Genomic DNA, 25163 nt, shown 5'->3' with positions numbered 1-25163 from the left:
AGACCTACTTGTGTTAGGTATATCGAGATTGAATATCTTCACCTAGTCTCGTGTACGCTACTATATGAGCGGCATACGGCCTGGTCCGGCATGACGTGATCCTTTCTTTGTGCGATCCATAAACAGCCTCACTTTGCAAGCTGGCATGCATCCCGTCGCGGTCTTACTTTCTGCTGTCTCTATCTGCTTGTAGATTTCATCCGCGTTTGCAGGTAAATGTATGGCGTTGACCCTGTCCAACAATTCTGGGTGTTCCGCCAATATGGTCTTGACCTCTTCTCGCGCATCAGCCCTCGCAGCTGGAGCATACTCCTGTTCTATCAAGCGAGCGAAGCGAGCATTGTACTTGTCGTAGGTTCCCTTGTTGAGAGTTTCCCGCCATTGGACATCAACTTCATGATTCGCATAAACAAGTAACGAAAAACAAAAAGTAATGGATAAGAAGGAGTAGGTACATGATACCTACCGGCAGATACGGAGAATATGTTTAATACCGCGTACAAAGTAGGTACTTACCCGCAGATCGTAGATCAGGTTCGTGCCCGGCACCCACCATTGTTTGTCAGCCTTCAAATCCCAGTCGGGATTTTGTTTCTTCAATTATTTACATGCTTGGCCATCCTTTCCAGGTGCGCCTCACGAGTTGGCATTTGGGTTCGGCTATCACCGGCGTCCATTCCGAATGTTGGTAGACGTAAACTATCTATGTGAAGCTCAACGACAACAGACGAGAAAGGTGTAATAGAGACGCTGCAGCAGGACTGCGAATATCAGTCTGTGTGCTAGCCGTTGCCTTTTGAAGCAACAGGGGGGAAATTGCAAAGACAAAAAAAGCATGGCGATGGCCTGTCAACCTTTTATCTGCTGATTGCTAAAACCTTGGCGGCCATTAAATTCCTCGAACCTGTAGAATTAGTTCTAGTAACAGCTATAATTACTACGTCACGTGCCTACCGTACTAACTGCCCGGAGTAATATCTGATTGATAATTGAAAAGAGAGTTCAGGGTCCGGCCCAGGTTGCATACGGAGGTTGGTACCGTACCTATGTAGGCTTGCTAGGTAATTAGCTCTGAGTTGCATGAGAAAAGAAAAGAATATACTGCAGTCAATGATGCCAAAGGAACACTTTTTTCAACGCGCCGCTACAGAGATTCTGTTAGAAGGCCCTCCAAAGATTTTTTTGAAGGATGCGAATCTTTGACAGTCGTATTACTGTAAAAATGAGAGAAGGAAACCTATAATAGTACCCGAAAACCTTACAGCTTTCCAAAGAGCTGGCTTCTCCCAATGGTTCTGCGCGGCACGGCTTCGTCTTGGCATGCCCCGCATTTTTGGCAGGTGGACGGCGAGGGAGCACGGGCGGGACCAAACCGACGAATGACCTCAACGTCTTCCCTCAATCAGCCCATGCAACCGTTATCCAGATAGGCACATATCGAAAAGCCGCCTTGTCGCTTGCTGCACCGCACATCATAGAGGTTTTCGCCCCGCTGTTTGAGTGTGAAAAAAAAGGGTTCGAGCAGTTGGAGAATTGATTTGTTCACTGTTAAATCTAATCAAACACTGCCTATTTTGATCGGTCCAGACCGCCTATTCGACCGAAGCCACCCCCGGCGGCCCATTCTGTTACCCAAGTCAAAACCTCTCGCAGACAAATACAAGCACATCCCATTGCCACCATGGATCTCGCCTACGACCACATTACTGAAGAGACGCTCAAGAATGAGGCCAAGCAGGCCGCCAATGATAAGGGCAAGCAGCCAGAGGATCCCAACACCCTGACAGCCGATGTCCAGGACGCCTACCGCGCTTTCTCCGCCAGTCCCTGGGGTGCCCGCATCGGCGGTTTCATCGGTGCTGTAGCCAAGCAGGTTCGAACGACCTTTCCGCAGCCACCTCGCTCACGCGGGGGCGGATGTCTGATTTCTTTAAGGATGGCATCCAGCATAACATTGAGTCTGACACAATCCCTCTAGGGCGGTTCGGTTTACAACCAAGCCTCGCACGAGCTCTCTGCCGTCGGCCAGGATGCTACAACCGGCTTCTCCAGTCTTCGTGACACCATAATCAACCGAACCCGTTCCTTATCTCTCGCGACCGCAACCCCAGAAAACACCGCGACGGAGGCCGGCGCCTCGGGAACTACGCGCGAGCTGACTACCGATGAGGCCCTCAAGGAGTCGGAGACGGTCCTTTCCCGCCTTAAGGTCGCCGCTGCCCAGCGCCTCAAGGACATCCAAAAGGCCGAAGACGCTGCCGATGAGGCCCTCCTCAAGTTCGGCACCAACATCCGTGACTTCCTGCGCGAGTCAATCAGCATTGCACCACCTACCGCTTCGGAAAGCAACAGCCGGGGAACGGGCGCCGTCCTGTTCGAGAGCAAGGATGCTCAGGGAAAACGGGTTATTCATACTTCGCGATTCGATGCCCAGCTGCACGTCATTCACACGAACCCGGAAAGCTTTTCCAAGGATCCTGCTGGAGAAGAGTACGCATCTTGGTCGGAGAAATTTGACATTGACAAGAAGACCGAGGACATCAGCTCCGACCTGAAGAGGTACCCTGAGCTGAGGACTACGATGGAGAAGCTTGTGCCGGATGAGATTCCGTATCCGGATTTCTGGAAGAGATATTATTTCCTTAGGCACAGTATTGAGACTGCAGAGGCGAGGCGCCGGGATCTTCTCAAAGGTACGTTGAATAATGCGCCCATCATGACATTGCGGTCTGTGATATATGTACTGAACATGAATACCGTTGTACAGCTGCATCCACCGAGGAGGAAGTTGGCTGGGACGAAGACTCGGACGACGAGGAAACCCCCGCAGTCCAAACCAAGTCGACAGCTGCGGATGCTACCAAGACCGAGCGTCCGGGCTCAACCAGTTCGTCTACCACCATCAATGTACCACCTCATCCCACACAACCCGCCACCAAGTCCAAGACTCCGGGCGACCGGCGGAAGTCCAACGAGCTTGACGTCAAGTCGCAGGCAGACAGCGAGGCCAGCTACGACGTTGTCGGCGCAGCATCAGGCGTACCCAGCCAGGCTCCAAACAGCCCCAAGGACCCGAAGAAGGCTGATGAGAGCGACGAAGAGGACTGGGAGTGATCTTCCTAAAGGGGCGCTGAATTCTAGCCTGGACTGAGGGCTTTGTCTGGTTATTTGGCGTTATACGGGGCTTCGTAATTTTGTTGAGCATCGTATTTATTGGGGTGTTTCGTTTGCTTGCACGTTGTCGGCTGTGCGGACCAATTGAGTATGGATGCTCATGTAGGGTGCTCTGTTGCCAAGACAGAAAACTCTGGAGGTTACGCATGGCAACAACACTATCCCTCCCTGCTGGATCCGGTTTAACTTGAAATTCAGGGAATCTCGAATCACTTTTTCCTTGTGACCTTGGTGAAACCATCCTCATCAACCTCTGGGGGTGGCTTCTCTCGCTTCTCCACGAGTGCAGGTGCTTCGTCCTCGTCGTCCTCGTCGTCTTCTTCTCCATCCGTGTCATCCCAGTCCGTGTCCTGGTCGGCATCATCGACCTTTTTGAACACGACGGTCTTGCCCTTTTTGGCCTGCCACCTCTCGGCAAGCTTGTTTACCTCGGCGACCGACCCCTTGCAGCACTGCGTCCACAGCTGCACGATCTGTTCCGCCACGTCGTACGCCGTGTCGTCCTGCACCGCCATCTCGAACTCCTCCATCATGATATCGAGCAGGCGCTCCTCGACGTCCGAGACAAGGTCGTCCGGCGTTGGGAATGGAGATTTTGCGGGCGGCGCCGAGGACGAGGCCAGCGCGTTGTTGAACTTCACGACCTCGGGGATGCTGGGGAACAGCTCGGCCACGGCGCCAGCCGTCCAATCGCGCTTGTCGGCAGAGTCACCGCCGCCCATGTTGTTCTGCACCGCAAACGTCATGTCTTCCCATAGGTGCAGCGAGAGGGCGACGCCTCGCTCGAACGCGTTTTGGCATTCATCTGGTAGTTATTTTGGGGCCCGTGTTAGTAATTTGTTCGCACTCGGCCAAGGTGGTTGGAACCTGAAAAGAGAGTTTATTCTTAGGAAATACCTGGAGATTGAGATGAGCTTGAAGCCATTTTGGAGAGATGAGCTGCAGTATGAAGATTAAATGCGGTTTTCGTGGCAAAATCTTTCCCGGCGCAAATCGAATCTTTGCTGTCTTGGAATAATAATCTGGCGGGGCAAAATTATAAAACATGGGTCGTTCTATGGTAGTGCGTCGATGCAAAATTTCCCCCACCAAATCTGCAGTTTCGCTCATAGTCCGATAAGATAAGCAAGAAATGCTTGATTGACTCTTTCTTTGCCTGGCTTATGCTTGGATACATGCCGTACTACAAGTATGCTAGAATTACGCCATCGATTGTAGTCACAACGGCTACCGTTAAACTCGTTATAATCCTCGTGATTATCCCATTATACTAACCGTTTATATGTTAATTACTTTATATGTCACTCCACGTCACCACTCAGCGGTTTCTATCTATACTGATTATGTAGCTCACATGACGGTCCCATGGTAAAAACAGCTTTAGCTCGCTCGGTCTTTTTTTTTCCCACTCGGTTGCCTGGAATAGTAAGGAAGCTTACGCCAAGGGGCAATGTCTGTCGAGCCTCGGCTCCTTTTGAAACTCAAATAACTCGAAACCAACAGGAACACGCACAGCACGTCTGCAACAATAAAGTTGACAGCCTTGGCTCATGATCCGATCGACACTATTGTCCCCTCTACACACGCTTTATAAAAAAAGAGAGAAGAACAATAAAACACTATTTTGCTAGTCATGGATTCTCCGTTGACAACGTCGCCTGGCTCCTACCAGGGACCTTTGGGATTCATGTCCAAACTATCTGACAAGGTTTACCTCTATCGGCCTCCATCCAAAAGCGGCGCCTCGCCGTCGGCCGGCCTGCCCAAGTTGATCCTTGTCTTGGGCTGGATGGACGCGCGCGACGTACACCTGGCCAAGTACATAATCGGCCACAGGGCGCTTTTCCCGAAGTCCCAGATCCTGCTAATCAAGGACCGCGTCTACCACCACTTCCTCCCCTTTACGGTGGGGCGCGCCCTGAAGCCCGCCCTAGCCGCGCTCAAGGCCGCGCAGCTCTCAGGCGACCGGACCGAGCTGCTCGTCCACGCCTTCTCCAACGGCGGGTCGGGTTTGCTGGCGAACCTGTACCGGCGGTACGCGCTCCCGCCGCACGTCATGGTCATGGACTCGTGCCCGGGCCAGTTCTCTTACCGGCGGACCCTTGCCGTGCTCAACGTCGGCCTGTCCTTTTGGACGCGGCTGCTACTGGCCCCCGTGTTCCACGCCTTCATCGTCTACTACTACCTTGCCTTTTACGTGTCCCCCTGGGGCCGAAGGCGGGGCGCCTCCCTGGCCCGCAACGCCGCCGCCCACAACGACAGGTCCGTCAAGGGCGATGGCGAGAGGGCGAGGGCTTACATCTACAGTGACGTCGACGAGTTCATCGCCTCCCGCGACGTCGAGAGGCACGCGGCACAGGCCAAGCAAATGGGTCTGCCCGTTAGATTGGAGAAGTTTGTCGGCAGCCCCCACGTCGCTCATATGCGCACCGACGAGGATCGCTACTGGTCCATTGTGCAGGAGACCTGGGAGGTGGGTCAGAACAAATCGGACTGAGTCTGGTGCCCCCCAAAATCTATCGTGATAAATACCTATATAACTACCAGTAATGCGTAAGAATGCCTAGCTTTGCGCTGTATTCAGGGTTTTTAGATTTCTGGCACGATCACATCATATCGCAACTATGCTTCATAGTGTCTACTTTTTAAAACAACAACGGTTATAGCAGTGACTGGGGTTCGAAAGGTTCCAGGGCCTCTTGGCTTGAACCCTTTTCATTATAGAATCCATATTGTATTCAGCTGTTGGGTTTGTAGTATTATCTTGTTGCAAAAGCCCGAGTCCCATCCAGTTCTCGCGCCTTATTCTACCAGATCTTTCTCCAGCTGACGCGCTACCAGGTCAAGCGCGCGTTAGAAAATGACCAAGTTTATCGTGTTCGATTCTCTCGTTCGTTAATTTGTTTCGAGAACGAGCACAGGAAACAAGCCAATAATATAAAGCCATGATTGTGCAATCCAATCCCATGCAAACTCGGAAAGGCCGTCAACTGCGTCGATAGCTCCCATCTGTCCAAGGCCGCTGCCCATTACAGAAAAGCCTTTCTTCATGAGTAATGCACATTTAAAAAACAGTGTGGATATCCCCGGATGATTGCCTTGGCCCTTTTCTCAAGAAACCTTCTCAACGGATAACATCACCCTCTTTCGTGATGCCTTCAAGCGACTCGAGGATATCACTGCCCCCAAGCATGCCGACTCCTCCAGTAGTGGGTCGTTTATCGGCTGGCCATACTTCATAGAACTTCACACTCTCATCGCTGGCTGCGACGACTATGCATCCGTCTTTCCCTCCATTGAGACCGTCCTCACTGGAGACTGGTGGCCTTGTCGTTCCACGACCTTTTCCGGATGAGGGGTTTGAAAGCGGTTCCCTTGGGTATGGAATCGCATACAAAGCTCGATGTTCCCCTTCCCATGGAATTGCAGCAACCTGCTTGCAAGAAGGCCAAGAGAAAATGGCGATGCGAAAGGGATGTTCGGGCTGAGCGTAGCCAAAGGTAGCTGCGATCTCTCGCCGTGTTGTGCTCCAAATCAGACCAGTGACTTGAGAAGCCACTGCAATTGTGGCCAGCGCTGCGCCCGACGTAGTGTGGAAAAAGTGTATGCACTTGTCGTTTGAGCCACCTCCCGTGGCCACAAGACCCTCTTGCCACGGGCAAAATGCAATGGCCTTGACGGCGGCACCGTGGGCCCAGCGCTGTTTGGCTGAGCCTAGCTTTAAGCGATTGGCAATCAACGGGTGGCGTACCGGGAAGTCGCCTTCCTCGTCGTCGGAGTCGTCAGGGAGCTCGAGATCTTCAGGGTTGAAGCTCGGGTCGGTGACGTCCAACATCTTGCCTTCTCTACCCAGAATCATGGGGTCGGGTGCCGAGTCGAGCACCTTCTCAGTGTCGAATAAACAGCACATGTTGTCATTGCCACCTGAGGCAAACATGCTGCCCGATATAGACCAAGAAAGTCCACATATCTGCTGCAGATGGACGCTGATCATATGCACCCACCGGGCCTCTCCCTTCCAGTTATCTCTTGCTACCTCCCAGTCTGCCGGCCATTCCACAATGTAGTAGTAAATATTGCCGGCTTCATCTCCAACAAGGAGGTCCTCCGTATCGACCTGAACACCAGGATTGTTGGGGTTTCTGGAGGCACGTCTTGTACATACTGGCTTCTAGCTGATGCATGCAATCGGGTACGGCCTAGGTAGTTGAATACGGGGCTTGCCTTCGCGAAGAGATATGAGGGAAAGGACTTTGTTGGATCTTCCATATGCCAAAATATCTTTCCCTCCGTTGGTCGATGAGAATGCGATTGATGTGACCCAACTCGCATCACGGGGCCCATCGTCCAGGAGGCGAACACCAGTTTCCTCTGACCAGCTGTAAAGAAAGCCGCCCAATCCCACGGCGAGAGTATGGGCATTATAAGAGTAGGCCAGAACCGAGCAATAGAAGTCATCACGAAGGCGAGGGGCATCAAGAACTCTATGATATGAGTTAGCAATCTACCTATCGAGTTCTTGGGGGTTCTCTACATACTTGAAGGGTGAGACAGGCAATATCCTGGTGCTGTGATCAACTAACGTTGAGCCTGCGGCATGTTAGTGCATAGACAAACACATTTGTTGGCCCTTAAACAACTTGCAGGCTTAGCAGCGTATGATATGACCACAGAATATTCTTGACTTACTGGGAGGCTTTGCATTATTTATCCACTGACTTCCATTCCAATATGTCTTGTTTTGCAAGGACCTGCCCTTAACTGCTGCCGTGTGGCGTCTGGAGACAGTTGGCCTGTTTAGCGATTCGAAATCGAGTACACGCAGGGCGCGGTCAATATCTAGAGCAGCAGCCAGCCTTCCTTCATGCTTTTCAAGCTCATCCTCCGGTTTGGGCCTGATTGTTGAAAATGTAGTGGTGAACAAGCGGGCAGTCGTCCCGCTCTGGGCGAGATGACCCCGGCCATCGTCAATGGCAAGGCTGGCGGCGCCAGTCGGGAAATCCGGGGCGGTGCCACTAACCGTCCAGACAGAGCCTTGGCTGACTTGACGATTGTTCTGGACATTGAAATCGCTGCTAGCTGGTGTAATAGAGCCCAAGACAGTTCTAGCGCCTGTTCTAGCTGCCGCTCTAGTTCCAGACCCAGAGATGGAGCGGAATTCATGCGCCATAGGAGCGGTACGACGAGGGATGAAGCAAAATGCATCAGGGGTGGCGCGCTCGTGGCGGAGCAGTTTCTCGGTCGGCGACAGTTGTAGAAGACTTTTGGTCGTTTTGAACTTCTCAGATGTAGGAGTAGACTGGTCTCTGCTGGGTACGAAGCGATCAGCGTGTCGGGGAGAGGCTCTCTGTGAGGCTCGAGTGACAGTAGTGTTAGAGCTGCGACTGAACTTTAGTGCAGCTTGATCCATTGAAAATGTGCCTAGAAGAGCCGGGCGGGTACGAGCGCGTGTTGAGGCCCGAGGCAAGGTTGCAGACTTCTTGAACGGGGGTGGCTTTGGCACCTCAGGAGGCTCCAGATCTGAGAATGTGTCAATTTCCTCATTGTCATCCTCGGAAAAGTCCAAGTCATCGTGGTCGTCGCTGTTAAGCGACCCGGAGCCATCGTATAAGTCTGACAAGCTAACCGAGATGAGGGAAGGCCGTGATACCGTAGCCAGCTGTTCGCTGCAAGTCGATGGTGTAAGATTGACTTCAGAGCCATATCCGGAATCACGCGGCGCTGGTTTTAAAGACCGAGGAACTAGCCGGGTTAGAGCTTCGGGGCTGCTGCAGGAGCGGCGTGCCGGACACCGGGCCAGACGGCTTGGTTGTTCGAACTTCATCGCTGGGTTTGTACTTGACAGCCGGATACGTTGGAGTTGACGCCAGTATTGAGCGGATGACCTTGAAAATTATGCAACGAGTGACAAAAGGCAGACGGTAGAAGTCAAGAGATACAGCAAGAACAATATTTCAAGGTATGCTGCCTTGTTATGATCGACTACCCTCGCCTGAATGATATCCTACCTTACTTGTCTGGATGGAGGCGCACCTGGGTGTGATGGGTAGCTGATGAAGTGCTAACATATACTGACAAGAGTGTTTTCTAGGGAAAACAAGGGCTGTGGCGGTAGTAGGGCTGTTTGCAGGAAGGCGAAAAGGGAGGAAGACTAATGGAATCCTTAAGAACAGGAACGACAATGCCAAAGGGTCCTATTGTTGTCAATAAGGGATAATTTACTGTCAATGGGAGATGCCTGTAGAGGTCGGGACAAGTTGGTGGAAATCGCAAGGCAAAGGAATCCGGAGGTGAGAACAGAATACCGTTATTTTGATTGAAGCGTACTAAGCCCATTGTGCTGGTGAAGAGGAAAGCACTGTGAATGAACCTAGCCATACCTGCCCCTTATTTGTGCGGGAAACCTACCAACCCCAAAAGAGGCAAGTACAGTCCACGTGGTGGATGTCACCTTGAGTTTGTTAGGTACCTGAGGAAGGCACAACCAAATTCTTCCATGCTACTATAATAACCATTACAGTAAACGATCGCTCGATTATCATCATTCTGAGATAATAAAGTGTAAGTAAGGTAATGTATCTAGGTGGTTTTAGGAGGAAATGAAACCTCGTTGTGGGGGGTACACTTAGGTAGTATGGATGGATGTCAGCTTGGGATGATCAGAGTGATTGACTCACACGATTAAGGCCAAATCTGGGGAGGAGAGAGGGTATAAAGATGACAACAGTCCTCAACGATCTTTAAATAAGGCAGGCATCCTCCTTTAATTTTTGTCTCCAAACCAAAAGAGAACAAGAAGAAAAAGAGCCATAAAAATACTTTCCAACTTCAGGATGTATCCAAAACCAATCCTCAGTTTGAGCACTTGCCAAATAAGACACTACTGCGACGAGGACATCGACTCCCTCAGCCGTGCAGCAAACAACCCACAAATAGCGAAGTGGATGCGAAACACTTTCCCTTCGCCTTACACCACCGAAGACGCCAGGAAATGGATATCAGAACTCGCATCGCCTTACGACTTTGTCATTTGCACACCTGATGGTTCGACCTTGATGGGTGGTGTTGGTTTGAAGAAGCGAAGCGATATCCACCATCGCACTATGGAGATCGGATATTGGGTTGGAGAGGAACACTGGGGAAAGGGCATAGCATCTGAAGTTGTCAAAGCCTTTGCGGAGTGGGCCTTTGCGGAGTACGATAGTCTGCTACGGCTCGAGGGCGAGGTGTTTGAAGGCAATGCAGGCAGCTGCAGGGTCTTGGAGAAGGCAGGTTTTAAGCTCGAGGGGAAACATGAGATGGCAGTTGAGAAGGACGGAGTCGTGAGAGCTACTTTAACATATGGCAGAATAAAGGGCTAGAATGGCTGCTATGTGGCCGTATAATCATCACTAAAAAGAAAGCAATCACGCCATCTGGTCGATAACCTTGAAAATTGTTGCACTAAAACATCGTCAAAAACGAAGGCCTCCGTCAATGACTAATGCCAGTGACTTTGGTAAATATAGCCTGCAACAAAAATGACTTGCTGTTAATCATGAAAATGTTGAGTGTTGGTTGGTACTGTCGGTGTATTTCAATTCCAACCCCTCCCTCCCTCCTCCAAGTCCACCTCTGTCACGTGGCAGACTGGGATATAGCTGGTATGTTGTGCGGGGCGAGTTGGGTTGTGGATGAAGTCACTTCCAGGTTGGATCTGCTTGCCAGGTCGATCGGACACGACTGATTCACGGATATAAATCGTTCACCTGTTGCTCGCTTTAGTATTGTTGTCGGGCAACCATATTTTAAAAACCAGGCAGGGAAAATTCCAGCTCTGTGGAAATTTGCGACGTTGCCCAGAATGGCGAGTGTATGTCTTCAATTCTCTCCTATTAAGCGCCATCCTCCACGTGCCCTGGTCTGCCTCTTTCTCGGCAGGCCTAGAGACAAGCAACCAAAAGCGGGGATTCGTTGACGACTGAAACTCCAAGGTACGCGTCGACATCATCAGCACGGGATAAGTCGTACGAGCAAGCCTCGCACCGAGGAACAGAAGCGGCAGGAAATAGAAAAGATAGAAAAGTACCGTAACTTGGAGGATCAATTGCGGAAAGAGGCATGTTTATCAAACAATCAACCCATTACCCAATCTGGCACAGCATATGTCTAACATGGGTATCTGGCGGAGAATCTAAGATCGCAGCAAACAACACTGCTCCTGAAGTATTCGTGCTCACCTCTCGACTGCTGCGACTCAATCCAGAGTACTATACAGTATGGAACGACCGCAGACGCTTGCTAATCTGTGGCTCATTGTCCGCACCATCGGCTGGCTCGTCGCCCTCGAGGGCGTTGCCGACTTCTTCTCCGACAGACACTACCACACTGTCATCCGCCGTCTCATCCTCCTCTTCCTCGACCACGACCCAGCCATACCAAGACCTCCAGAAGACTGGGTGGAGTGGTACAACAGTTGATGATGGCATCAAGACCCGGGAAGATACGATCAGATCCGAGCTGGCCTTTACAATACCCCTGCTGATGGAGTTCCCAAAATGCTATTGGATCTGGAACTACCGGCTTTGGGTCCTCGGAAAGGCCGTCGAGCTCTTGGACCGTGTGGTGTCTCGTGGAATCTGGACTGAGGAACTTGGTCTCGTGGGCAAGATGTTGACGCGTGACCGCCGCAATTTTCATGCCTGGGGTTATCGGCGGCATGTTGTAGCGCAGCTGGAAAGCGCCGCGCTCAGCCCGGACGGGAAGTCGCCGGAGAGCCTTGTTGTCTCCGAGTTTGAATACACGTCCAAGATGATTCGAGTTGACCTGTCCAACTTCTCGGCGTGGCACAACAGGAGTAAACTTATTCCACGACTGCTAGATGAGCGCCAAGCGGATGATGTTGCAAGACGGAAATTTCTGGAAGACGGTATGATATACTTTCTCCTATGTCGCTGGAACAATGCAACGCATTCGATACTGACAATACATACTCAGAACTTAATCTCGTTCGAGAGGCGCTGAACGTTGGCCCCGAAGACCAGTCGTTGTGGTACTACCACCAATTTCTCATGCTCAATCTCTTCGACGCAGTGGATTCAAGCGCTATTGCGCCAAACCTGAATGTATCGGAGCGAGTCGCATATGTCACTCGTGAGCTAGATGATATTAAAGATCTGCTCGAGGACTACGAAGATATTAAGTGGCTGTATGAAGCGCTCCTAGAGTACACCGTTGCCTTGGCAAAGCTGGAGAGCCGGAGCCTCAGTGAGCACGAGACTGAACAACTCAGGGGCTGGCTCGTCAAACTCCAACAGCTTGACCGAACTAGAAGAGGCAGATGGGCATACATGAGGAGCGAACTTGGCTTATCATAACACCCCAGCTCAAATGCGAAGATTTAATGTACAGAAACGAGCAAACATCAATCCTCGGTTCACAGTTAGAGGCCTATCAAAATATGCCAGGGATCTCTCTCTCTCTCTCTCTCTCTCTCTCTCTCTCTCTCTCTCTCTCTCTCTCTCTCTCTCTCTCTCTCTCTCTCTCTCTCTCTCTCTCTCTCTCTCTCTCTCTCTCTCTCTCTCTCTCTCTCTCTCTCTCTCTCTCTCTCTCTCTCTCTCTCTCTCGGAAGAAAACTCTTATGTCCTACATTTTGCCAGTATCTTGCCAGCATTGACTCCGACGAGGCCACCAAAATATGCAAGTACCGTGTCCAACGGCAGCATTTCCATTCGACCCAATGTAGGACTGGCGCTCCTCAGTACGCGGCCGCCAAACAGCGCCCTCACGTATAGCGACTTGTCAGTCTTCTTCCTCCAGAGCTCAAAGACGATCTCGGAACCCATACCCGGCCACAACATCTCGTCCAGCTGAAGAACCGACAAGACCCTACTGATTGAGCCATCGTGCGCAACGTTGTGCCTCATAAGGACAGTGCCATTCCCTTCAGAAGCCTCACGCAAATTGGCAGCCAGCTCGGCAATCCAGACGCCGATACTCGCCACACTAGCGTCAAGTGAGGCCGAAGAGCCGCGATAAATATGGGCATACTCCCAGTGTCCGAAGCGGTAAACCTGATCTGCAAGTTCTTGCGTGACACAGCGTCCTTCATCTCCAATCTTGCACGGAAACGGCTTGGCATGGCACTGCCGGGCAGACAGGTTATCGAAGTAATGGTCCAGGCTCTTGTGGAAACCGGCGTCGTTGGGCGGCACACCCGAGATACTGTCAAGGGTTGCGTACAGGGGCGCTGCGGCTGTGAGGTGGTCGACCCAAGCTCGGTTGCTGGACGACTGAATGGCATTGAATGCGTTGGATGCCGCTGGGCAGGGATATTGCGGCTCTAGGGAATCGATGTTGGCTGCTTGGATGGTGACGCCCACCGGGTTCACAGTGGTGTCTTCCCCCCACGCTCCTGCGATCAAAGACCCGGAAACTTGGCTCGTTATCACGTTTTGCGTGACCCTGTACCGAACTTTATCTCTCCAGCCATTGCCCTCGTCCTTGTTAGGCAAGAAACCCAAGAGTTCGCCGTAGACTTCATAGACATCCTTTCCATGCTTCCAAGAGTCATCTAGGCCTCCCGCGGTTATCTGCGGGAACTGGCACGTTCCGATCCAGCCCGACGGAACAAACGGGTTTACGGGAGAGATCGTGTTTTTCCAGTACACCTTTGCGGGCGGCGATGAGCTGGGCTGGAACGATTGTCCGTAGAAAAAGAGGCCCTGATCGTCGCAATTCCAGTTGTAGGGTTCAACAGGGAACGCGTTCGATGCGTAGGGTGTCCTCTTGTGGTGACGTTGAATCTACAGGTGTAATCAGTATAAGTGGGTAACGTTCGAACAGGGCTGAATACAGCACAGAGGTACCCCGGTGTTACGGCGGGTCACGTACAATCTCCACATACTGCAGCTCAAAATCCGTCGACGGTTGCATGTAATCCTGCGCCCGCACATGAGGCATGTTGCACCAGTTGTAGCCGTCATCCTGCCACTCGCCCGACGGGTCGAAGGTGAATTTAGGCACCCCGGCACCGTCGACCACGGCCGTGAGGTCATTGAACGCAGTCTGGCTGGACGGGTACCAACCCACATCGACGCCGCCGACGATCACGGGTTGGGCAGCTGCCGAATGGCTCGCGGGCCCGGCGACGGTAACGGTCATGAAGAGCGACGACTTGGACCGCATCTTAGCGACGAGGAGGACGAAGAGCAGCACGCCGGTGGCTAACACCACCCGGCTGCGCGCCCTAACGAGACCGTGTGGGATAGCCATCCATCATATATCTGCCAAATCGATATCTTGGCCTTTTAGCTTTTCCTGCCTCTCAGATGTCGTCACTCTAACCCGTGCTCAAAGACACGGCTGTGAAAGGACGATGGGCTGTGTGCGGTGCGGATTCGATGTGGGGACGGATGGAGATTATGGGGTGCCATTTTTTTGCGCCAAGTTTAGTTCTATCGAATGGCTAGCTTTCCGCTTACAGCAGACACGTGCTTGCATTGGAATTTCAATATGGCCATTCGTCAATTAATTACATGCTGGACTGTTGCATAGATTCGGTCATATGTTATCCAGGGGCGAGGCTATTCGGGAGCGGCAGACACCAACTTGGGTTTCTTGGAGGCTTCATGTCTTTTCACCCATTTTCCTCCATCTTCCTGTATCGGGTCGACGTGGACCTATTACATCATGCTATTAGCCCATTGGCTTTTGATTACCTTGGCCCTACTCTAGAAGCATTCTCAAATCTTGACCATGTATAATTTTACGGATGGGACAATGAATGCTCTTATCGTAGCATCACTATGAAGGAATCTATAAGTGGGCTAGCTCGCTATATATAAAAAATGTAGGGCGGGACCAATCAATCTTGAACAAGTAATTGCTGCTAATATATGTGGTAAAAAGAGTGGGAATCAATCCAGTGAATTCTTTGACGAAGTACAGGGTTAGACAATATGTTGAATGAATAGTACAGATAAATCTCGGATGGAAACGGGTTTTGAAGCATCGGGTGAAACCTAGTAAAAGACTGATATTCGTGGGTGCGTTGGGCTGGCTCACACAAATGTTGTGCCTGCGTCGAAAATGCTTTAGATATCCACAAGGCTGAGAGTCGCACCATTCCCCGGGTATAAGTGTCTAGTAAACGAACGCTTTTTCAACATAAATATTATGAAAACTTAATGTGAGACGAACTCTCTTCAGAAGGCCATCGTTATATACACCCTTGAACGGTGTATGTACAAATAAATACCTCAACAAGATGACAAAGATCATAGATATCTTACATACACATATTAGAGAAAAGAAAAGGAGAAAAAAAAAAGAAGAGAAAACCTCGCCCAACGCCAAGTACATGCAATAATAGAGGTAATCACATTGGGCAATTGTAAAAAAAAAACCCCAGATTTAGTGAAGGAAACAAAAGACTTTATCGTTTCTTGAAAGATGAAAAAAGTTAAATGCTCAAACGCCGGAGGCAGCAGTCAAATGACCTCACAAGCCCAGACTTCACTTGAAGATGGCGATCAAAAGCACAAGTATGACGATCAAAGCAATGATGACTCCAAACTGCTTGGTCTCCCCGGCACTTCTGCTGATCCTGCCGACCTGCCTCCTGGCGCGGTCCAAGCTGCTCTGGTGGCGGTCCACGACCCGCTCGCTCTCGTCTAGCATGGCGACCTGGCTGTCGAGCTCGTCGCCGATCTGCATGCTGAGCTCGCGCTGCCTTGAGATGCTGGCTCCGAGGGCATCGAGCTGGGCATCCTGCTCCTCCATCACCCGCTGGTGGTACGCGTGCACCTGGACGTTGTCGAGCCCCTGCTCCTCGATCTGGTCACGGAATGTCGGGCCCGAATCCGGGTCGTCGCGGTACGGCTGGCCCAGCAAGCCGGAGCGCTGCGCCTCGAGGTCCTCGTCATCGTTTCCCCTGCGACTGCCTGCCGCCATCGGACTGTCCGAGAACCGGACCTGTTTCGCCCTGGAGCCGGCCGCCGGTACGGATTCGGCGGCTGCAAAATCGGAAGCAAGGGATGGGTCGTTAGGTGTGCTGGGGGCCACGGACGAGAAGCCATGGAACTGGGATGTGAGGTCGTCGAGCTGCTTTTGGAGGCTGGGCAGGGAGTCTGATATATCGAGGGCCTTGCTGTGCGGGTTGTTAGCATTGAAACAAGAGTATAAAACGCCAAAGTGAACGATAGTTTCAGCAAACCTACTCTTCGTCTCCTGCCTCCTCTGACCTCTTCTGTTCCTTTTCAAGCGCCTCCAACCCTTCCCGGAATTGGTCTAGCGACCGTGATATGTGACCATCCTGGCTGCCGGCGTCTACGTTGAGACTCTGTGCCCGTTTCCTCTCCAGAAGGGACAGCTTGATATGGTCGGCAAGGAGAAAAAGGGCGTTTTGGTTTGACATTTTGATTGACGGGATGCGGATTAAAGGACGGTACGATGGAATTTGGCTCCAGGCCTAGGTCGCTCTGTGTAAGGATTGATAAAGAATCCCGAATTGGTCGAATTTGGCGAGGAACAGCGTGAGGAAAGCAAAACTTTTCTGACCGGTCGAGCGATTGTTTGGTCAAAGATTCGTACGAGATGACGGAGCACACGGATGTTGTTGACGGAACATCTGCCTGCGGGCGCATGTGCCGCATTACGTCGGCAACGAATTGATGCATGGCAGAACATGGGGGATCCTGGATGCTCCAAGACAAGCAACAGAGGTTTTCAGGGTTAGGGTCAGCACCTCACAAGCGACGCAACAACTATGACGTGGATAAACGAGTGAATAAATGAGGCACACCTATACTGAGTAAAGGCACTTGACAGACATAGGTAGGCTAGAACTAGACCAAAGTACCGTAACTTAGTCCTTAGGTCCAAAAATAGTGCACATGAACGTAGCTCAGAAAAAATAGACGCCGAAATTATGTTTGAATCGTACATGAAAAATGAACGCCAGTCGCGTGAATGCCTTTATCAAATAGTTCCTTTCTCATAATTATCGCCTCTTCCCATATGTACCCCCTTGCCTGGGTTGACTCCCGTACGCTCTCCTTCCTCCGGCTTTCTTGTCCTTGCTCATGCTTGCGCCGAGTTGGATGTCCACTCTTGGCGGCGTTGCAAAGCCAAAGCTTTTGGCAACCTTTGCGAGATCCAGTTTGTTGATGTCAAACACAGACCGCAGGCTGTGGCTCGCATAAGCATGCAGATATGACCTGAATCCATCCTTGGCGCTAGAGTTGAGGTAATAGTTCTTGCCAATGAGCTTCTCAAGCTGGGATTGCACGTTCTTGATGCTCTTTGTCGGGAAGTCGAACTCAACCACCGGGACACGGGCCTGCTTGAGGTAGGTCAAGAAGCCGACTTCGCTGGGCAGCAAAAACATCAGGGAGCGACCCTTCTTGTTTGTGCCACGGGCTGTTCGTCCCACGCGGTGAATGTAGTCGCGGGGGTCATCAGGCGGGTCAAACTGCACAATCCAGTCAACAGCAGGGATCTAAAGGTCAGGCTGGTCAGTGATTGTGGCTCATCAAGGGGGAGGTCCAAAGTCCAAAGGAGTGCTCGACAACTTACATCGAGACCACGGGCAGCAACATCTGTGCAGATCAGAGTTCCCCTGTCGGCATTGCAGAATTCAAAGAAGGTGTTGGTTCGCTTCTGCTGTTTTTGCTTGCCGTGAAGATCCAGGACTTGGCAGTCGATATAGTTGAGCAGTTCAGCATAGTACTTGACCGAGTTGCAACTGCTGAAGAAGACGATAATCTTTTTCTTTTTCATCTTCTGAAGGAAAGAGAAAAGCAGGATGAAGCGCTTGTCGGCCTCGCAGACAACATAGCCCTGTTCCAGCCCCTCCACTGTGCTGTACTCCTTCTCCTCGTCCACATTCAAATAGAGCGGTCCTGGACGCAAAGATACTCTCGCGAGGTCCTCAACCTTGGTTGTCTGTGTAGCCGAGAAGAGCATCGATTGTCTCTCCTTTGGTAGAATCTTGATGATCTGCCTCATCTCATCCTCGAAACCGATCTCCAGAATACGATCCGCCTCGTCGATGACCAGGGATCGCAGGTTCTTGAACACAAATGGCGTGTTTTGCAAGTGATCAAGCAGACGACCTGGCGTAGCAATGAGCAGGTTAACACCCTTTGAGAGCTTCTCTGCTTCAGCGCGACGGTTTGCGCCTCCAATGACAATTCCGTAAGTCTGTGAGTGGTGCTTCATCAAGTCGCGCGCGACACCAAAGATCTGCAGGGCAAGTTCGCGGGTGGGCGACACGACAATGACACCGGTTCCGTTGCGAGGCTTGAACTTGAGCGAGCGGAGCATCTCGACCGCGGGTATCAGGAAGGCTAGCGTCTTGCCGGAACCGGTCTTGGCCGCACCGAGAACGTCCTTGCCAGCCAGCAGCGGCGGAATACCCCGCCTCTGGATCTCGGTCATTTTTGTGAAGCCCATCTCTTCAATGGCCTTCATTGTGTTCTCGGACAGGTTCAGTTCGGAGAATGCCTGTGCCTCGGACTCGGCGGTTGTCGGCAGGGTCAGGTCGCCGGGGATGTCGCCATCGGCCTCTTTAGCCGGTGCGGCGATAGTGTCGTCGCCTTCGTCTACATCAGAGTCGGACGAGTGGCCCGCGTCATCTGCAGCTTCATTCTCCTCTTCATCGCTCCAATCGTTTTCCTCCTCCTCTTTCTTAGAGCCCTTCTCAACTTTGGGTTCGACTTCCTCTTGCGACTGCGCCTTCTTCAGTTTCTTTGGCTTGACGGTAACGTCAGTCGCAGCACCCGAGGCTTTGGCGCCGTTGACATCTTTGAGTTTTCTCTTCTTGCTCGACCTGTCATCCATTTTGTCGTTTGTTGTGGGACCTTTGGGTGGAAGCTTTTGGTATGCTGAGTTAAGGACCAAGTTTCGGTTGCTTCGCGCCTTTGATGGCAGAAGATAGGCAAATGCGGGCGGTCAAGAAAAAAAATGTCGAGCGGGCCCGCGGAAGACCCTTGTTGCGGGGCCAAACTGGTAACTGATAACACGATAAGACCGCACGACGGATCGCGCATGCAGGAGCTAGTATGATACAGGGTAGGTAGGACTGTCGGAACTGTGGACTAGATAGACTATCTAGTTCTAGACTAATGCTTGGTTGGTTTTTATAATTTCTTACCGAACGACTTCCTCACGAGTACCTTACCTTTTTTACATCGAAACAGCCAGTTTCCCGGAGCATCAACGTTTTGATACGGCCACAAAGATAAACTAAGAATGTACGATTGTGAATATACTTTCTTAGACCGCTGAAAGGGGGAATCTGACAACTTCACATATGCCAGCACTACCTGCATATCCGAATATCCTCCCGTTTTGCCAAAAATGACCCCCCCCCCCCCCCCAGGTGGCCGAGAACTCCAACTTGCCCGTCTCCCACAGTGGAAAGCAGCAGTAGTGATTGCAGCCAAATAACCATGTTCCCCGATACCTGGTTTTTCCGCTTGTTGTCATTTTCCCATTCGCCTTTTCCTGCATCTCCTAAGCCTAGCCAGCCCCTACGTAGACTTTTCCCCGCATCTGGGGAAAAGTCGATATTATTCACGGGCCACACACAATTTCAAGTCCAGAAACGGCTCATTCCCAGCGTATTCACATCACAGGACCGCGACGATGGTCCGACTTCGGAGAAAATGAGCAGGTCAAACATGCTGCTGGAAGTAATATTTCTGCAGGCTAGGAACCGATATGCAGGATGCTATAACGGGATGTCAGAACGGTCGACTCTTGCATGGCTTTCTAGAATCGGCTCTGGTCAGAAATGAGAGTCCGTGGATAGTTGCCGGTGCTGCTCAAGGATTGAGTACTCTGTCCCCATTTCGTGCCGCTCTTTAATATATCGGGCTTGGTTCGCCTATTTTGAGAGCCTGGCAGAGCAATATCTCAACTCTGGGGTAGGTTGCTCGCATTCCGTCTTACCCGGAATCCCGCAATTTTCAAGTTGAAAATCCAAGAAATCATACATGAAACGCACTTGAGAGTATAAATCTATATCCTGCGTGACTACTTTTCCCACGGTTTCTTCAGCCAGCAGACGACCAGCAACTAGTTCTACACTCTTATTCCAGAGCAACGCGTATCTCACCTTCGAAATCTACAACCATGAAGCTTATCTACCTAGTCACCACCTTCATAGTTCTGGCGATGGCCCTTGACACCCGCCAGACCTCATCCCGCCCCCGTCGCCCGGCCAGCCGCCCAGCCCAAATCAGCGACAGCTTCCGCATGCAGCCCCCGCGCGTCCCATCGGGCGCCCCTGCCGGCTTCACTGCAAAGCTCGGGGAGCCGACGCGCGAGCGGCCCCGAGCAGGCCTCAGCCGGCTGCCAGACGAGTTCATTGACGGTCGCCTCAAGCTCCGCCGCGACCGGTACGTGGCCAAGTGGGCGGCGCTGGCCGCGCTGGCCGCGCTTGACAGGCGCCAGGAGCTCAAGGCGCTCGATTTCTACGAGTGCGAGAACGTGAACCCGGCGCCGGCGTCGCGCGACTGCAACGTCATCATCGACCAGGTCTACGCGACCGCCCAGGAACTCCTCCTCACCCGCAATAGCTGCGTCATCTTTGACTACCAGACCTGCCGCGGCTTCTTCTGCTCCCTGTGCGGCAGCATCAGCGCCAGCACCGACTTTATAGGCAACCAGCTTCTCACCGCTGACACGCTCTGCGTCAGCCAGGGTCGAGCTGGGACAATCGTGGGGACAGACCCGCCGCAGTGGGATGCGGGCTTCGTGAGGTCCGGAGCCAGCTTGCCCACGTATTCCGTGTGTACCTAGTGATTTCGTCTTCGTTAGAAACGGTTCGTGGTTGGGGCTACGGTAGTGGTGGTGATGGCTGTGGCTTTGTGCGTGCGTGGGTTGGGGTGAGTGAGTGGACCCAAAGAAGTGCAATACTCGCTTTGTGGGCAAATTGAGAAAAGATGCCATATACGGGTGGAGATATACTGTTCCTGGTCCAAGGGACCTTTGTAACATGTACCACACCCTCCGCTTGCACAATCAAGGGCACAAAAACGCAACTCTTGATACGTACCGGCTATAAACGATCTTGATTCAGATGATGAAGTCTTTATGGCTCCATATATCCGACCAGAGTCTAGCCTCATCTATTCATACCACAAGACTCTTTTATTCCTTGGTCGCTCATTTCTGGCATGTACCTAATGCCTGTTCATCCATACCGATGCAAAAAATAATCCTCTTTAAGATACCGAGTCCCAATCCCTAATTCGTTTGTTTCCTTTTTCGTCCCTCAAGCCCCTTGGCGACGACAGGGCGTTTGGCCAGAATAGCGCTGATTCGTAAGTTTGAATAAAAGCAGAGCGTACACAAAAGCAGTCCCTACGCATGACCATCAAAGGGCTGAGCCAGGTAGGTGAAGAATATGATAAAATGAGAGTAAAACAAATCAGCTACCAGGCGACACGTCTGCCTTGGGTTCATCTTCATCGCCAATTAGGAAGAGCGTTCCCGCTAGTTCATAGCTTCGGGTACTGGGTCCTCATGCTTGGCAGTGCTGCCCTTCCCTCTCCAAGTGCTGACGGCTTCGATGCCAGCACTCATCCTCTCGACCTCGGTCCCGTACGCGCGGGGCGTCAGCTTGATCAAGGTGTGCAGTGGGACGTGCATCCAGGGGCTGGCGCTCTGGTCCTTCTCAGTAAAGTAGGCGTAAATACATCTGAGAACGGCCTGGTGGGTGACTATGAGAATATCCTCAGACCGCTCCAGCTCCATGATGATGGGCTCCAGTCGAATGACCACGTCCCGGTACGACTCGCCCCCACGATAACGATAGTTGTACTTGTCCTCGTCGCGAGCCTGGAAATCAGCGGGGTAAACGTTCTTGATTTCCTGGTAGGTCATGCCATCGCACACGCCGGCGTCAAGCTCGTCGAGTGCCTTCCACTGGAGCTGGTTGTAGTTTGGAGGTAGGTGGCGAGCTGTGGCGATGGTACGGCGGAGGGTTGATGTCCAGACCGTTAACGGACGGTCATTCTGAAACGGTTGTCATTAGTCTGGTCCAAGCTGGAGTGGGTTGAACTTCACCTGGGATTAGATATGATACATACTCCGACAGACTGCCTGACGAGGTCTGGCAAGGCTTTTGCGTATTCCTCACCGCGGGGAGACAGCTCTGAGTCACCTCCAATACGGCCGTCAAGATTGTACATAGACTCGCCATGCTAGAAGAAGACTGGTCAGTCACGTGATGGACAGGTGTCATTGATACCGGATACCGAACACCGAAATAGTAACGGCAGGTAGCCTGGCAGGGGATGGGGAGCACGAGAAGACAAAAGTAGCGTAGACGAGTGGTACTGGAGACTTACACGTGACAACCAAATGGACCGCGGACGAATGTGTAGGTTCATGAGGAAATAAACAACCCGACTTTCGAGGTAGTCCTGGATGCGGTTAATGATGACCTGCTTCCCGACATCCATGATCTTAAGATATGTCAAGTCCTCCTCGTCTTGGTCTTCGTCGATTGTCTTGTACACCTTTTTGTAATTTTCAATGCGTTTTTGGAAATCGGTAGCAGCCTGATCGGCGTCGATTCCCAGGTAGTCGGGACTTGTCGTCTTGACGTCCCGAATGTTGGCCAAGATGAGGTTCTCATCGTCACATTTGCTTTCGACAAACATGACCTCAATACCCTCGGCCTCTATCAGCTCACGAACCCACTTGCGGCGATCCTTGGTGCTGTTTGTGGCATCGAGGATACCGACGATGCCACCGCTACGGAACCAACTGAGCATGTCGTTGATGGCTGCCTCGGCGGCCGCCCGACGCTTCTTCTCACCATCTTCATTCTGCGTGTCGAAGAAGTCGGCAGGCGGGTGAGCAGCGTCTTTGCGACGGTAATTGCCGACATTGAAAGTCTTTGCCTCGATGGAGAGCCAGCGAAGATATCGTTGAGCTGGCAATCATATGGCGGTGGGACCCACATTTGGAGAGCCATCGGGTTAGTCCGGGAGAGCGAAAAAAAAAGGGGGGCACGGGACACCCGAAAAAAGAGATTCGGGCGTGCGGAAAGGCAGACGAAGAAAAAGAAATTAAATTGAGGGAGGAGGAAAATTTGGTATAACCATTGAAAAGGAAAAAAAAGAAATAGGGGGAAAGAGTTGAAAGTGGTGGGAGGGGGTTAGGGAAGAAACAGAAAAAGCAAAGACGAAAATCAATAGACAAGAGAACCTCACCTTTTTGTGCTATGTACGACTTTCCTCTCGCTGGAAGGCCCACCATCACCACGCAAAGCCTGGTGTCCTCAGCGCGAACGCCAACTCCATTTTTTGAGGGTGCCATAACTCTGAAATCTCTCTATGCCTCTCCGGACGTTTGTGTGCACTTGCAGGTGCCTGTTGAGTCGTCTTTTGGTGTGTCCAGTAAATGAGCGTGCTCTCGCTTTTCGTGGTGAGAGAGCTCAACTTTCCGCCCTTGCTATATGTGCACCTTGAGGTCGGTTCCTAGTTTCCAGTGGTTATCCGGTGAGTTGTTGGCCATTTAGTGGATGGGAGTTGTTTTGGTTGTTGTTCTGAGATCCTCGCAGAAACTAGGTCACGAGAATAACCCCGGAAACTGTCTGTCAGGAACGGTGCGTGCGGCAAAGAATTAAGCAGTTCCAGGGGACCAAAGGGGCTTTTTCTTTGGGGGAAGGGAGGTCGCGTGAGTCGCGGTAGTAAGTTTGGCAGTTTGGAGCATGTGTGGGGTTTAAATTGAGAGCTGGGCTACGTGCTCCAGGTTGCTTGCAGGCCAGACTAGCTGCAAAAAGTCATCGTGACTATGTGGTAGGCGGCAGGGGAGTCTGAAAACGTACCGCTTCTTTTACTCAGTGCTAGTCTCTCTGCGTTTGCCGGCCGGAAGAGACGTCAGGTCACTTGATTGCATCCACCCGGGGGACAGAATGATATTTGTGGTGTTAGGTGACTTTGGGTAAGATCAAGCCAGGTAGGTGAGGTAGGTAAGGTAGGTGGTAGGCAAGCAAGGCAAGGCAAGGTAAGATGTGTTCCTGAAAGATCGGACACTGCCGTAAAGAAAATCAAACCGGTGTCTCGAGATCTAAGGAATAATGCCGTGCATACCATTGGACAGGCGGGCGAGCTAAGTGCAACAGGAAAGCAGGGGTGTGCGGTTCTCACAATATTGTACCAAGTACCTAGTAGGTAGGTCCAGCGGGTTTGTTTCTTGACTGCGAAAATAAAGTGCAGCGAGTGACGATTTCAATTTTTCCCCAAGTTTGTTCTAGTAAACGCACGTGGAGACCAGGGACTGGGTGAGCAGAGTCGTGCTTGAGTCTTTGCGCAAGAAGAATTGAGTGGCCACTTCCCATCAAGTGACGAATGGAATTTTGAGTGGAGTCAAATATGAAGATGCACGCTGGAGACGTTTTACGTATTTCGTCCTTCACTTACATAAAGGAAAGCGGCACCTCTGTCATCGTTCGATGACCTGCACACATCTTGCTACCTCTATGCACATCTTGGAGGTATCTGGAGATCCTTTACTAAGGTAAGGGAGCCTAGACTACGACGAGACCAGTTACCAGAGCTATGTAGGTTCATACCAGAATAGCCAAGCTTCTGCCGGTGAATAATAATACACTACCCACAGACCACTTTGACATCATGGCTAGGTAAGGTAGGCAGTCAGTCAATCATTCCATGCATGTCAATCTATGTTGTACTACTTTCAACCATAGTCACGATCCAGCCAGCATACAGAGTACAACACGGACCTTATTTTGGAAGTTCCGTCATTGGGTCACTTTGACACTTTGCAGGTTGGCATATTCACAAGTTTGGATTGTTCAAAGTCGAACAAAAAAGATGACCGAGGAGAAAACAAGAGCGCTTGGACAACGACAGAAGCTACCTAGGTAGGTACCTCACCTACCAAGCTACTTCGTACCTACCTACCACCTGCCCGCCTTACCTGCCCAGCACACTAGATTACGTGGTTATAGGTATTGCCTTGGTGCT

The 25163-nt window shown here is 51.6% G+C and overlaps 10 protein-coding genes across 10 annotated transcripts; 5 read left to right on the top strand and 5 right to left on the bottom strand.

The window, feature by feature from the left end:
* Positions 1 to 1415: 1415 nt before the first annotated feature.
* MGG_06516 (uncharacterized protein) lies at positions 1416 to 4329 on the top strand. Its single transcript, XM_003716988.1, has 3 exons — positions 1416 to 1873; positions 1979 to 2693; positions 2768 to 4329. Exons 1-3 carry the CDS (start codon positions 1682 to 1684, stop codon positions 3112 to 3114), a joined length of 1254 nt encoding a protein of 417 aa, XP_003717036.1. The 5' UTR covers positions 1416 to 1681; the 3' UTR covers positions 3115 to 4329.
* A 31-nt stretch (positions 4330 to 4360) lies between these two features.
* Positions 4361 to 5999, top strand: MGG_06518 (uncharacterized protein). The gene has a single exon (XM_003716987.1). It carries the CDS (start codon positions 4808 to 4810, stop codon positions 5669 to 5671), a length of 864 nt encoding a protein of 287 aa, XP_003717035.1. The 5' UTR covers positions 4361 to 4807; the 3' UTR covers positions 5672 to 5999.
* A 16-nt stretch (positions 6000 to 6015) lies between these two features.
* Positions 6016 to 8998, bottom strand: MGG_06519 (WD domain-containing protein; the record flags this gene model as incomplete). The annotated part of the gene is made up of 4 exons (XM_003716986.1): positions 6016 to 7316; positions 7371 to 7658; positions 7713 to 7764; positions 7864 to 8998. The coding sequence occupies 4 exons, from the start codon at positions 8996 to 8998 to the stop codon at positions 6299 to 6301; spliced, it is 2493 nt and encodes an 830-aa protein (XP_003717034.1). The 3' UTR covers positions 6016 to 6298.
* Positions 8999 to 9903: 905 nt separating this feature from the next.
* MGG_06520 (uncharacterized protein) lies at positions 9904 to 10598 on the top strand. Its single transcript, XM_003716985.1, has one exon. The coding sequence runs from the start codon at positions 10008 to 10010 to the stop codon at positions 10533 to 10535; it is 528 nt and encodes a 175-aa protein (XP_003717033.1). The 5' UTR covers positions 9904 to 10007; the 3' UTR covers positions 10536 to 10598.
* A 419-nt stretch (positions 10599 to 11017) lies between these two features.
* On the top strand, positions 11018 to 12530 carry MGG_14855 (geranylgeranyl transferase type-2 subunit alpha; the record flags this gene model as incomplete). Its single annotated transcript, XM_003716984.1, has 4 exons — positions 11018 to 11026; positions 11168 to 11272; positions 11353 to 12082; positions 12151 to 12530. The coding sequence occupies 4 exons, from the start codon at positions 11018 to 11020 to the stop codon at positions 12528 to 12530; spliced, it is 1224 nt and encodes a 407-aa protein (XP_003717032.1).
* A 65-nt stretch (positions 12531 to 12595) lies between these two features.
* MGG_12813 (uncharacterized protein) lies at positions 12596 to 14427 on the bottom strand (the record flags this gene model as incomplete). The annotated part of the gene is made up of 3 exons (XM_003716983.1): positions 12596 to 12603; positions 12803 to 13958; positions 14047 to 14427. 3 exons carry the CDS (start codon positions 14425 to 14427, stop codon positions 12596 to 12598), a joined length of 1545 nt encoding a protein of 514 aa, XP_003717031.1.
* A 538-nt stretch (positions 14428 to 14965) lies between these two features.
* Positions 14966 to 16834, bottom strand: MGG_06521 (V-SNARE). The gene is made up of 2 exons (XM_003716982.1): positions 16374 to 16834; positions 14966 to 16303 (listed from the first exon to the last, which is right to left on the bottom strand). The coding sequence occupies exons 1-2, from the start codon at positions 16568 to 16570 to the stop codon at positions 15670 to 15672; spliced, it is 831 nt and encodes a 276-aa protein (XP_003717030.1). The 5' UTR covers positions 16571 to 16834; the 3' UTR covers positions 14966 to 15669.
* Positions 16835 to 16925: 91 nt separating this feature from the next.
* On the bottom strand, positions 16926 to 19128 carry MGG_06522 (ATP-dependent RNA helicase HAS1). The gene is made up of 2 exons (XM_003716981.1): positions 17731 to 19128; positions 16926 to 17653 (listed from the first exon to the last, which is right to left on the bottom strand). The coding sequence occupies exons 1-2, from the start codon at positions 18994 to 18996 to the stop codon at positions 17156 to 17158; spliced, it is 1764 nt and encodes a 587-aa protein (XP_003717029.1). The 5' UTR covers positions 18997 to 19128; the 3' UTR covers positions 16926 to 17155.
* A 413-nt stretch (positions 19129 to 19541) lies between these two features.
* MGG_06523 (uncharacterized protein) lies at positions 19542 to 21512 on the top strand. The gene has a single exon (XM_003716980.1). It carries the CDS (start codon positions 20293 to 20295, stop codon positions 20959 to 20961), a length of 669 nt encoding a protein of 222 aa, XP_003717028.1. The 5' UTR covers positions 19542 to 20292; the 3' UTR covers positions 20962 to 21512.
* On the bottom strand, positions 20104 to 24675 carry MGG_06524 (fructose-2,6-bisphosphatase). Its single transcript, XM_003716979.1, has 4 exons — positions 23385 to 24675; positions 22515 to 23104; positions 22254 to 22367; positions 20104 to 22179 (listed from the first exon to the last, which is right to left on the bottom strand). The coding sequence occupies exons 1-4, from the start codon at positions 23488 to 23490 to the stop codon at positions 21658 to 21660; spliced, it is 1332 nt and encodes a 443-aa protein (XP_003717027.1). The 5' UTR covers positions 23491 to 24675; the 3' UTR covers positions 20104 to 21657.
* Positions 24676 to 25163: the final 488 nt, after the last annotated feature.

This window comes from Pyricularia oryzae, chromosome 4, assembly GCF_000002495.2.
Source record: "Pyricularia oryzae 70-15 chromosome 4, whole genome shotgun sequence".
In the NCBI taxonomy this organism is placed as follows: Eukaryota; Fungi; Ascomycota; class Sordariomycetes; order Magnaporthales; family Pyriculariaceae; genus Pyricularia; species Pyricularia oryzae.
The sequence above is the reverse complement of the archived record's forward strand: the minus strand, read 5'-3'. Positions and strand labels throughout refer to the sequence as shown.

Excerpts from the sequence above, each read along its gene's own strand:
- MGG_06516 (XM_003716988.1), top strand. The coding sequence starts at position 1,682 with ATGGATCTCGCCTACGACCACATTACTGAAGAGACGCTCAAGAATGAG. Across the intron at positions 1,874-1,978 it reads TCGGTGCTGTAGCCAAGCAG|GGCGGTTCGGTTTACAACCA; the intron begins GTTCGAACGACC and ends CAATCCCTCTAG. Across the intron at positions 2,694-2,767 it reads GCGCCGGGATCTTCTCAAAG|CTGCATCCACCGAGGAGGAA; the intron begins GTACGTTGAATA and ends ACCGTTGTACAG.
- MGG_06518 (XM_003716987.1), top strand. The coding sequence starts at position 4,808 with ATGGATTCTCCGTTGACAACGTCGCCTGGCTCCTACCAGGGACCTTTG.
- MGG_06520 (XM_003716985.1), top strand. The coding sequence starts at position 10,008 with ATGTATCCAAAACCAATCCTCAGTTTGAGCACTTGCCAAATAAGACAC.
- MGG_06521 (XM_003716982.1), bottom strand. The coding sequence starts at position 16,570 with ATGTCAAACCAAAACGCCCTTTTTCTCCTTGCCGACCATATCAAGCTG. Across the intron at positions 16,304-16,373 it reads GAGGAGGCAGGAGACGAAGA|CAAGGCCCTCGATATATCAG; the intron begins GTAGGTTTGCTG and ends CAACCCGCACAG.
- MGG_06522 (XM_003716981.1), bottom strand. The coding sequence starts at position 18,996 with ATGGATGACAGGTCGAGCAAGAAGAGAAAACTCAAAGATGTCAACGGC. Across the intron at positions 17,654-17,730 it reads TTGCTGCCCGTGGTCTCGAT|ATCCCTGCTGTTGACTGGAT; the intron begins GTAAGTTGTCGA and ends CCTGACCTTTAG.
- MGG_06523 (XM_003716980.1), top strand. The coding sequence starts at position 20,293 with ATGAAGCTTATCTACCTAGTCACCACCTTCATAGTTCTGGCGATGGCC.
- MGG_06524 (XM_003716979.1), bottom strand. The coding sequence starts at position 23,490 with ATGGCACCCTCAAAAAATGGAGTTGGCGTTCGCGCTGAGGACACCAGG. Across the intron at positions 22,368-22,514 it reads GGTCCATTTGGTTGTCACGT|CATGGCGAGTCTATGTACAA; the intron begins GTAAGTCTCCAG and ends GTCTTCTTCTAG. Across the intron at positions 22,180-22,253 it reads TCGTCAGGCAGTCTGTCGGA|AATGACCGTCCGTTAACGGT; the intron begins GTATGTATCATA and ends CAACCGTTTCAG.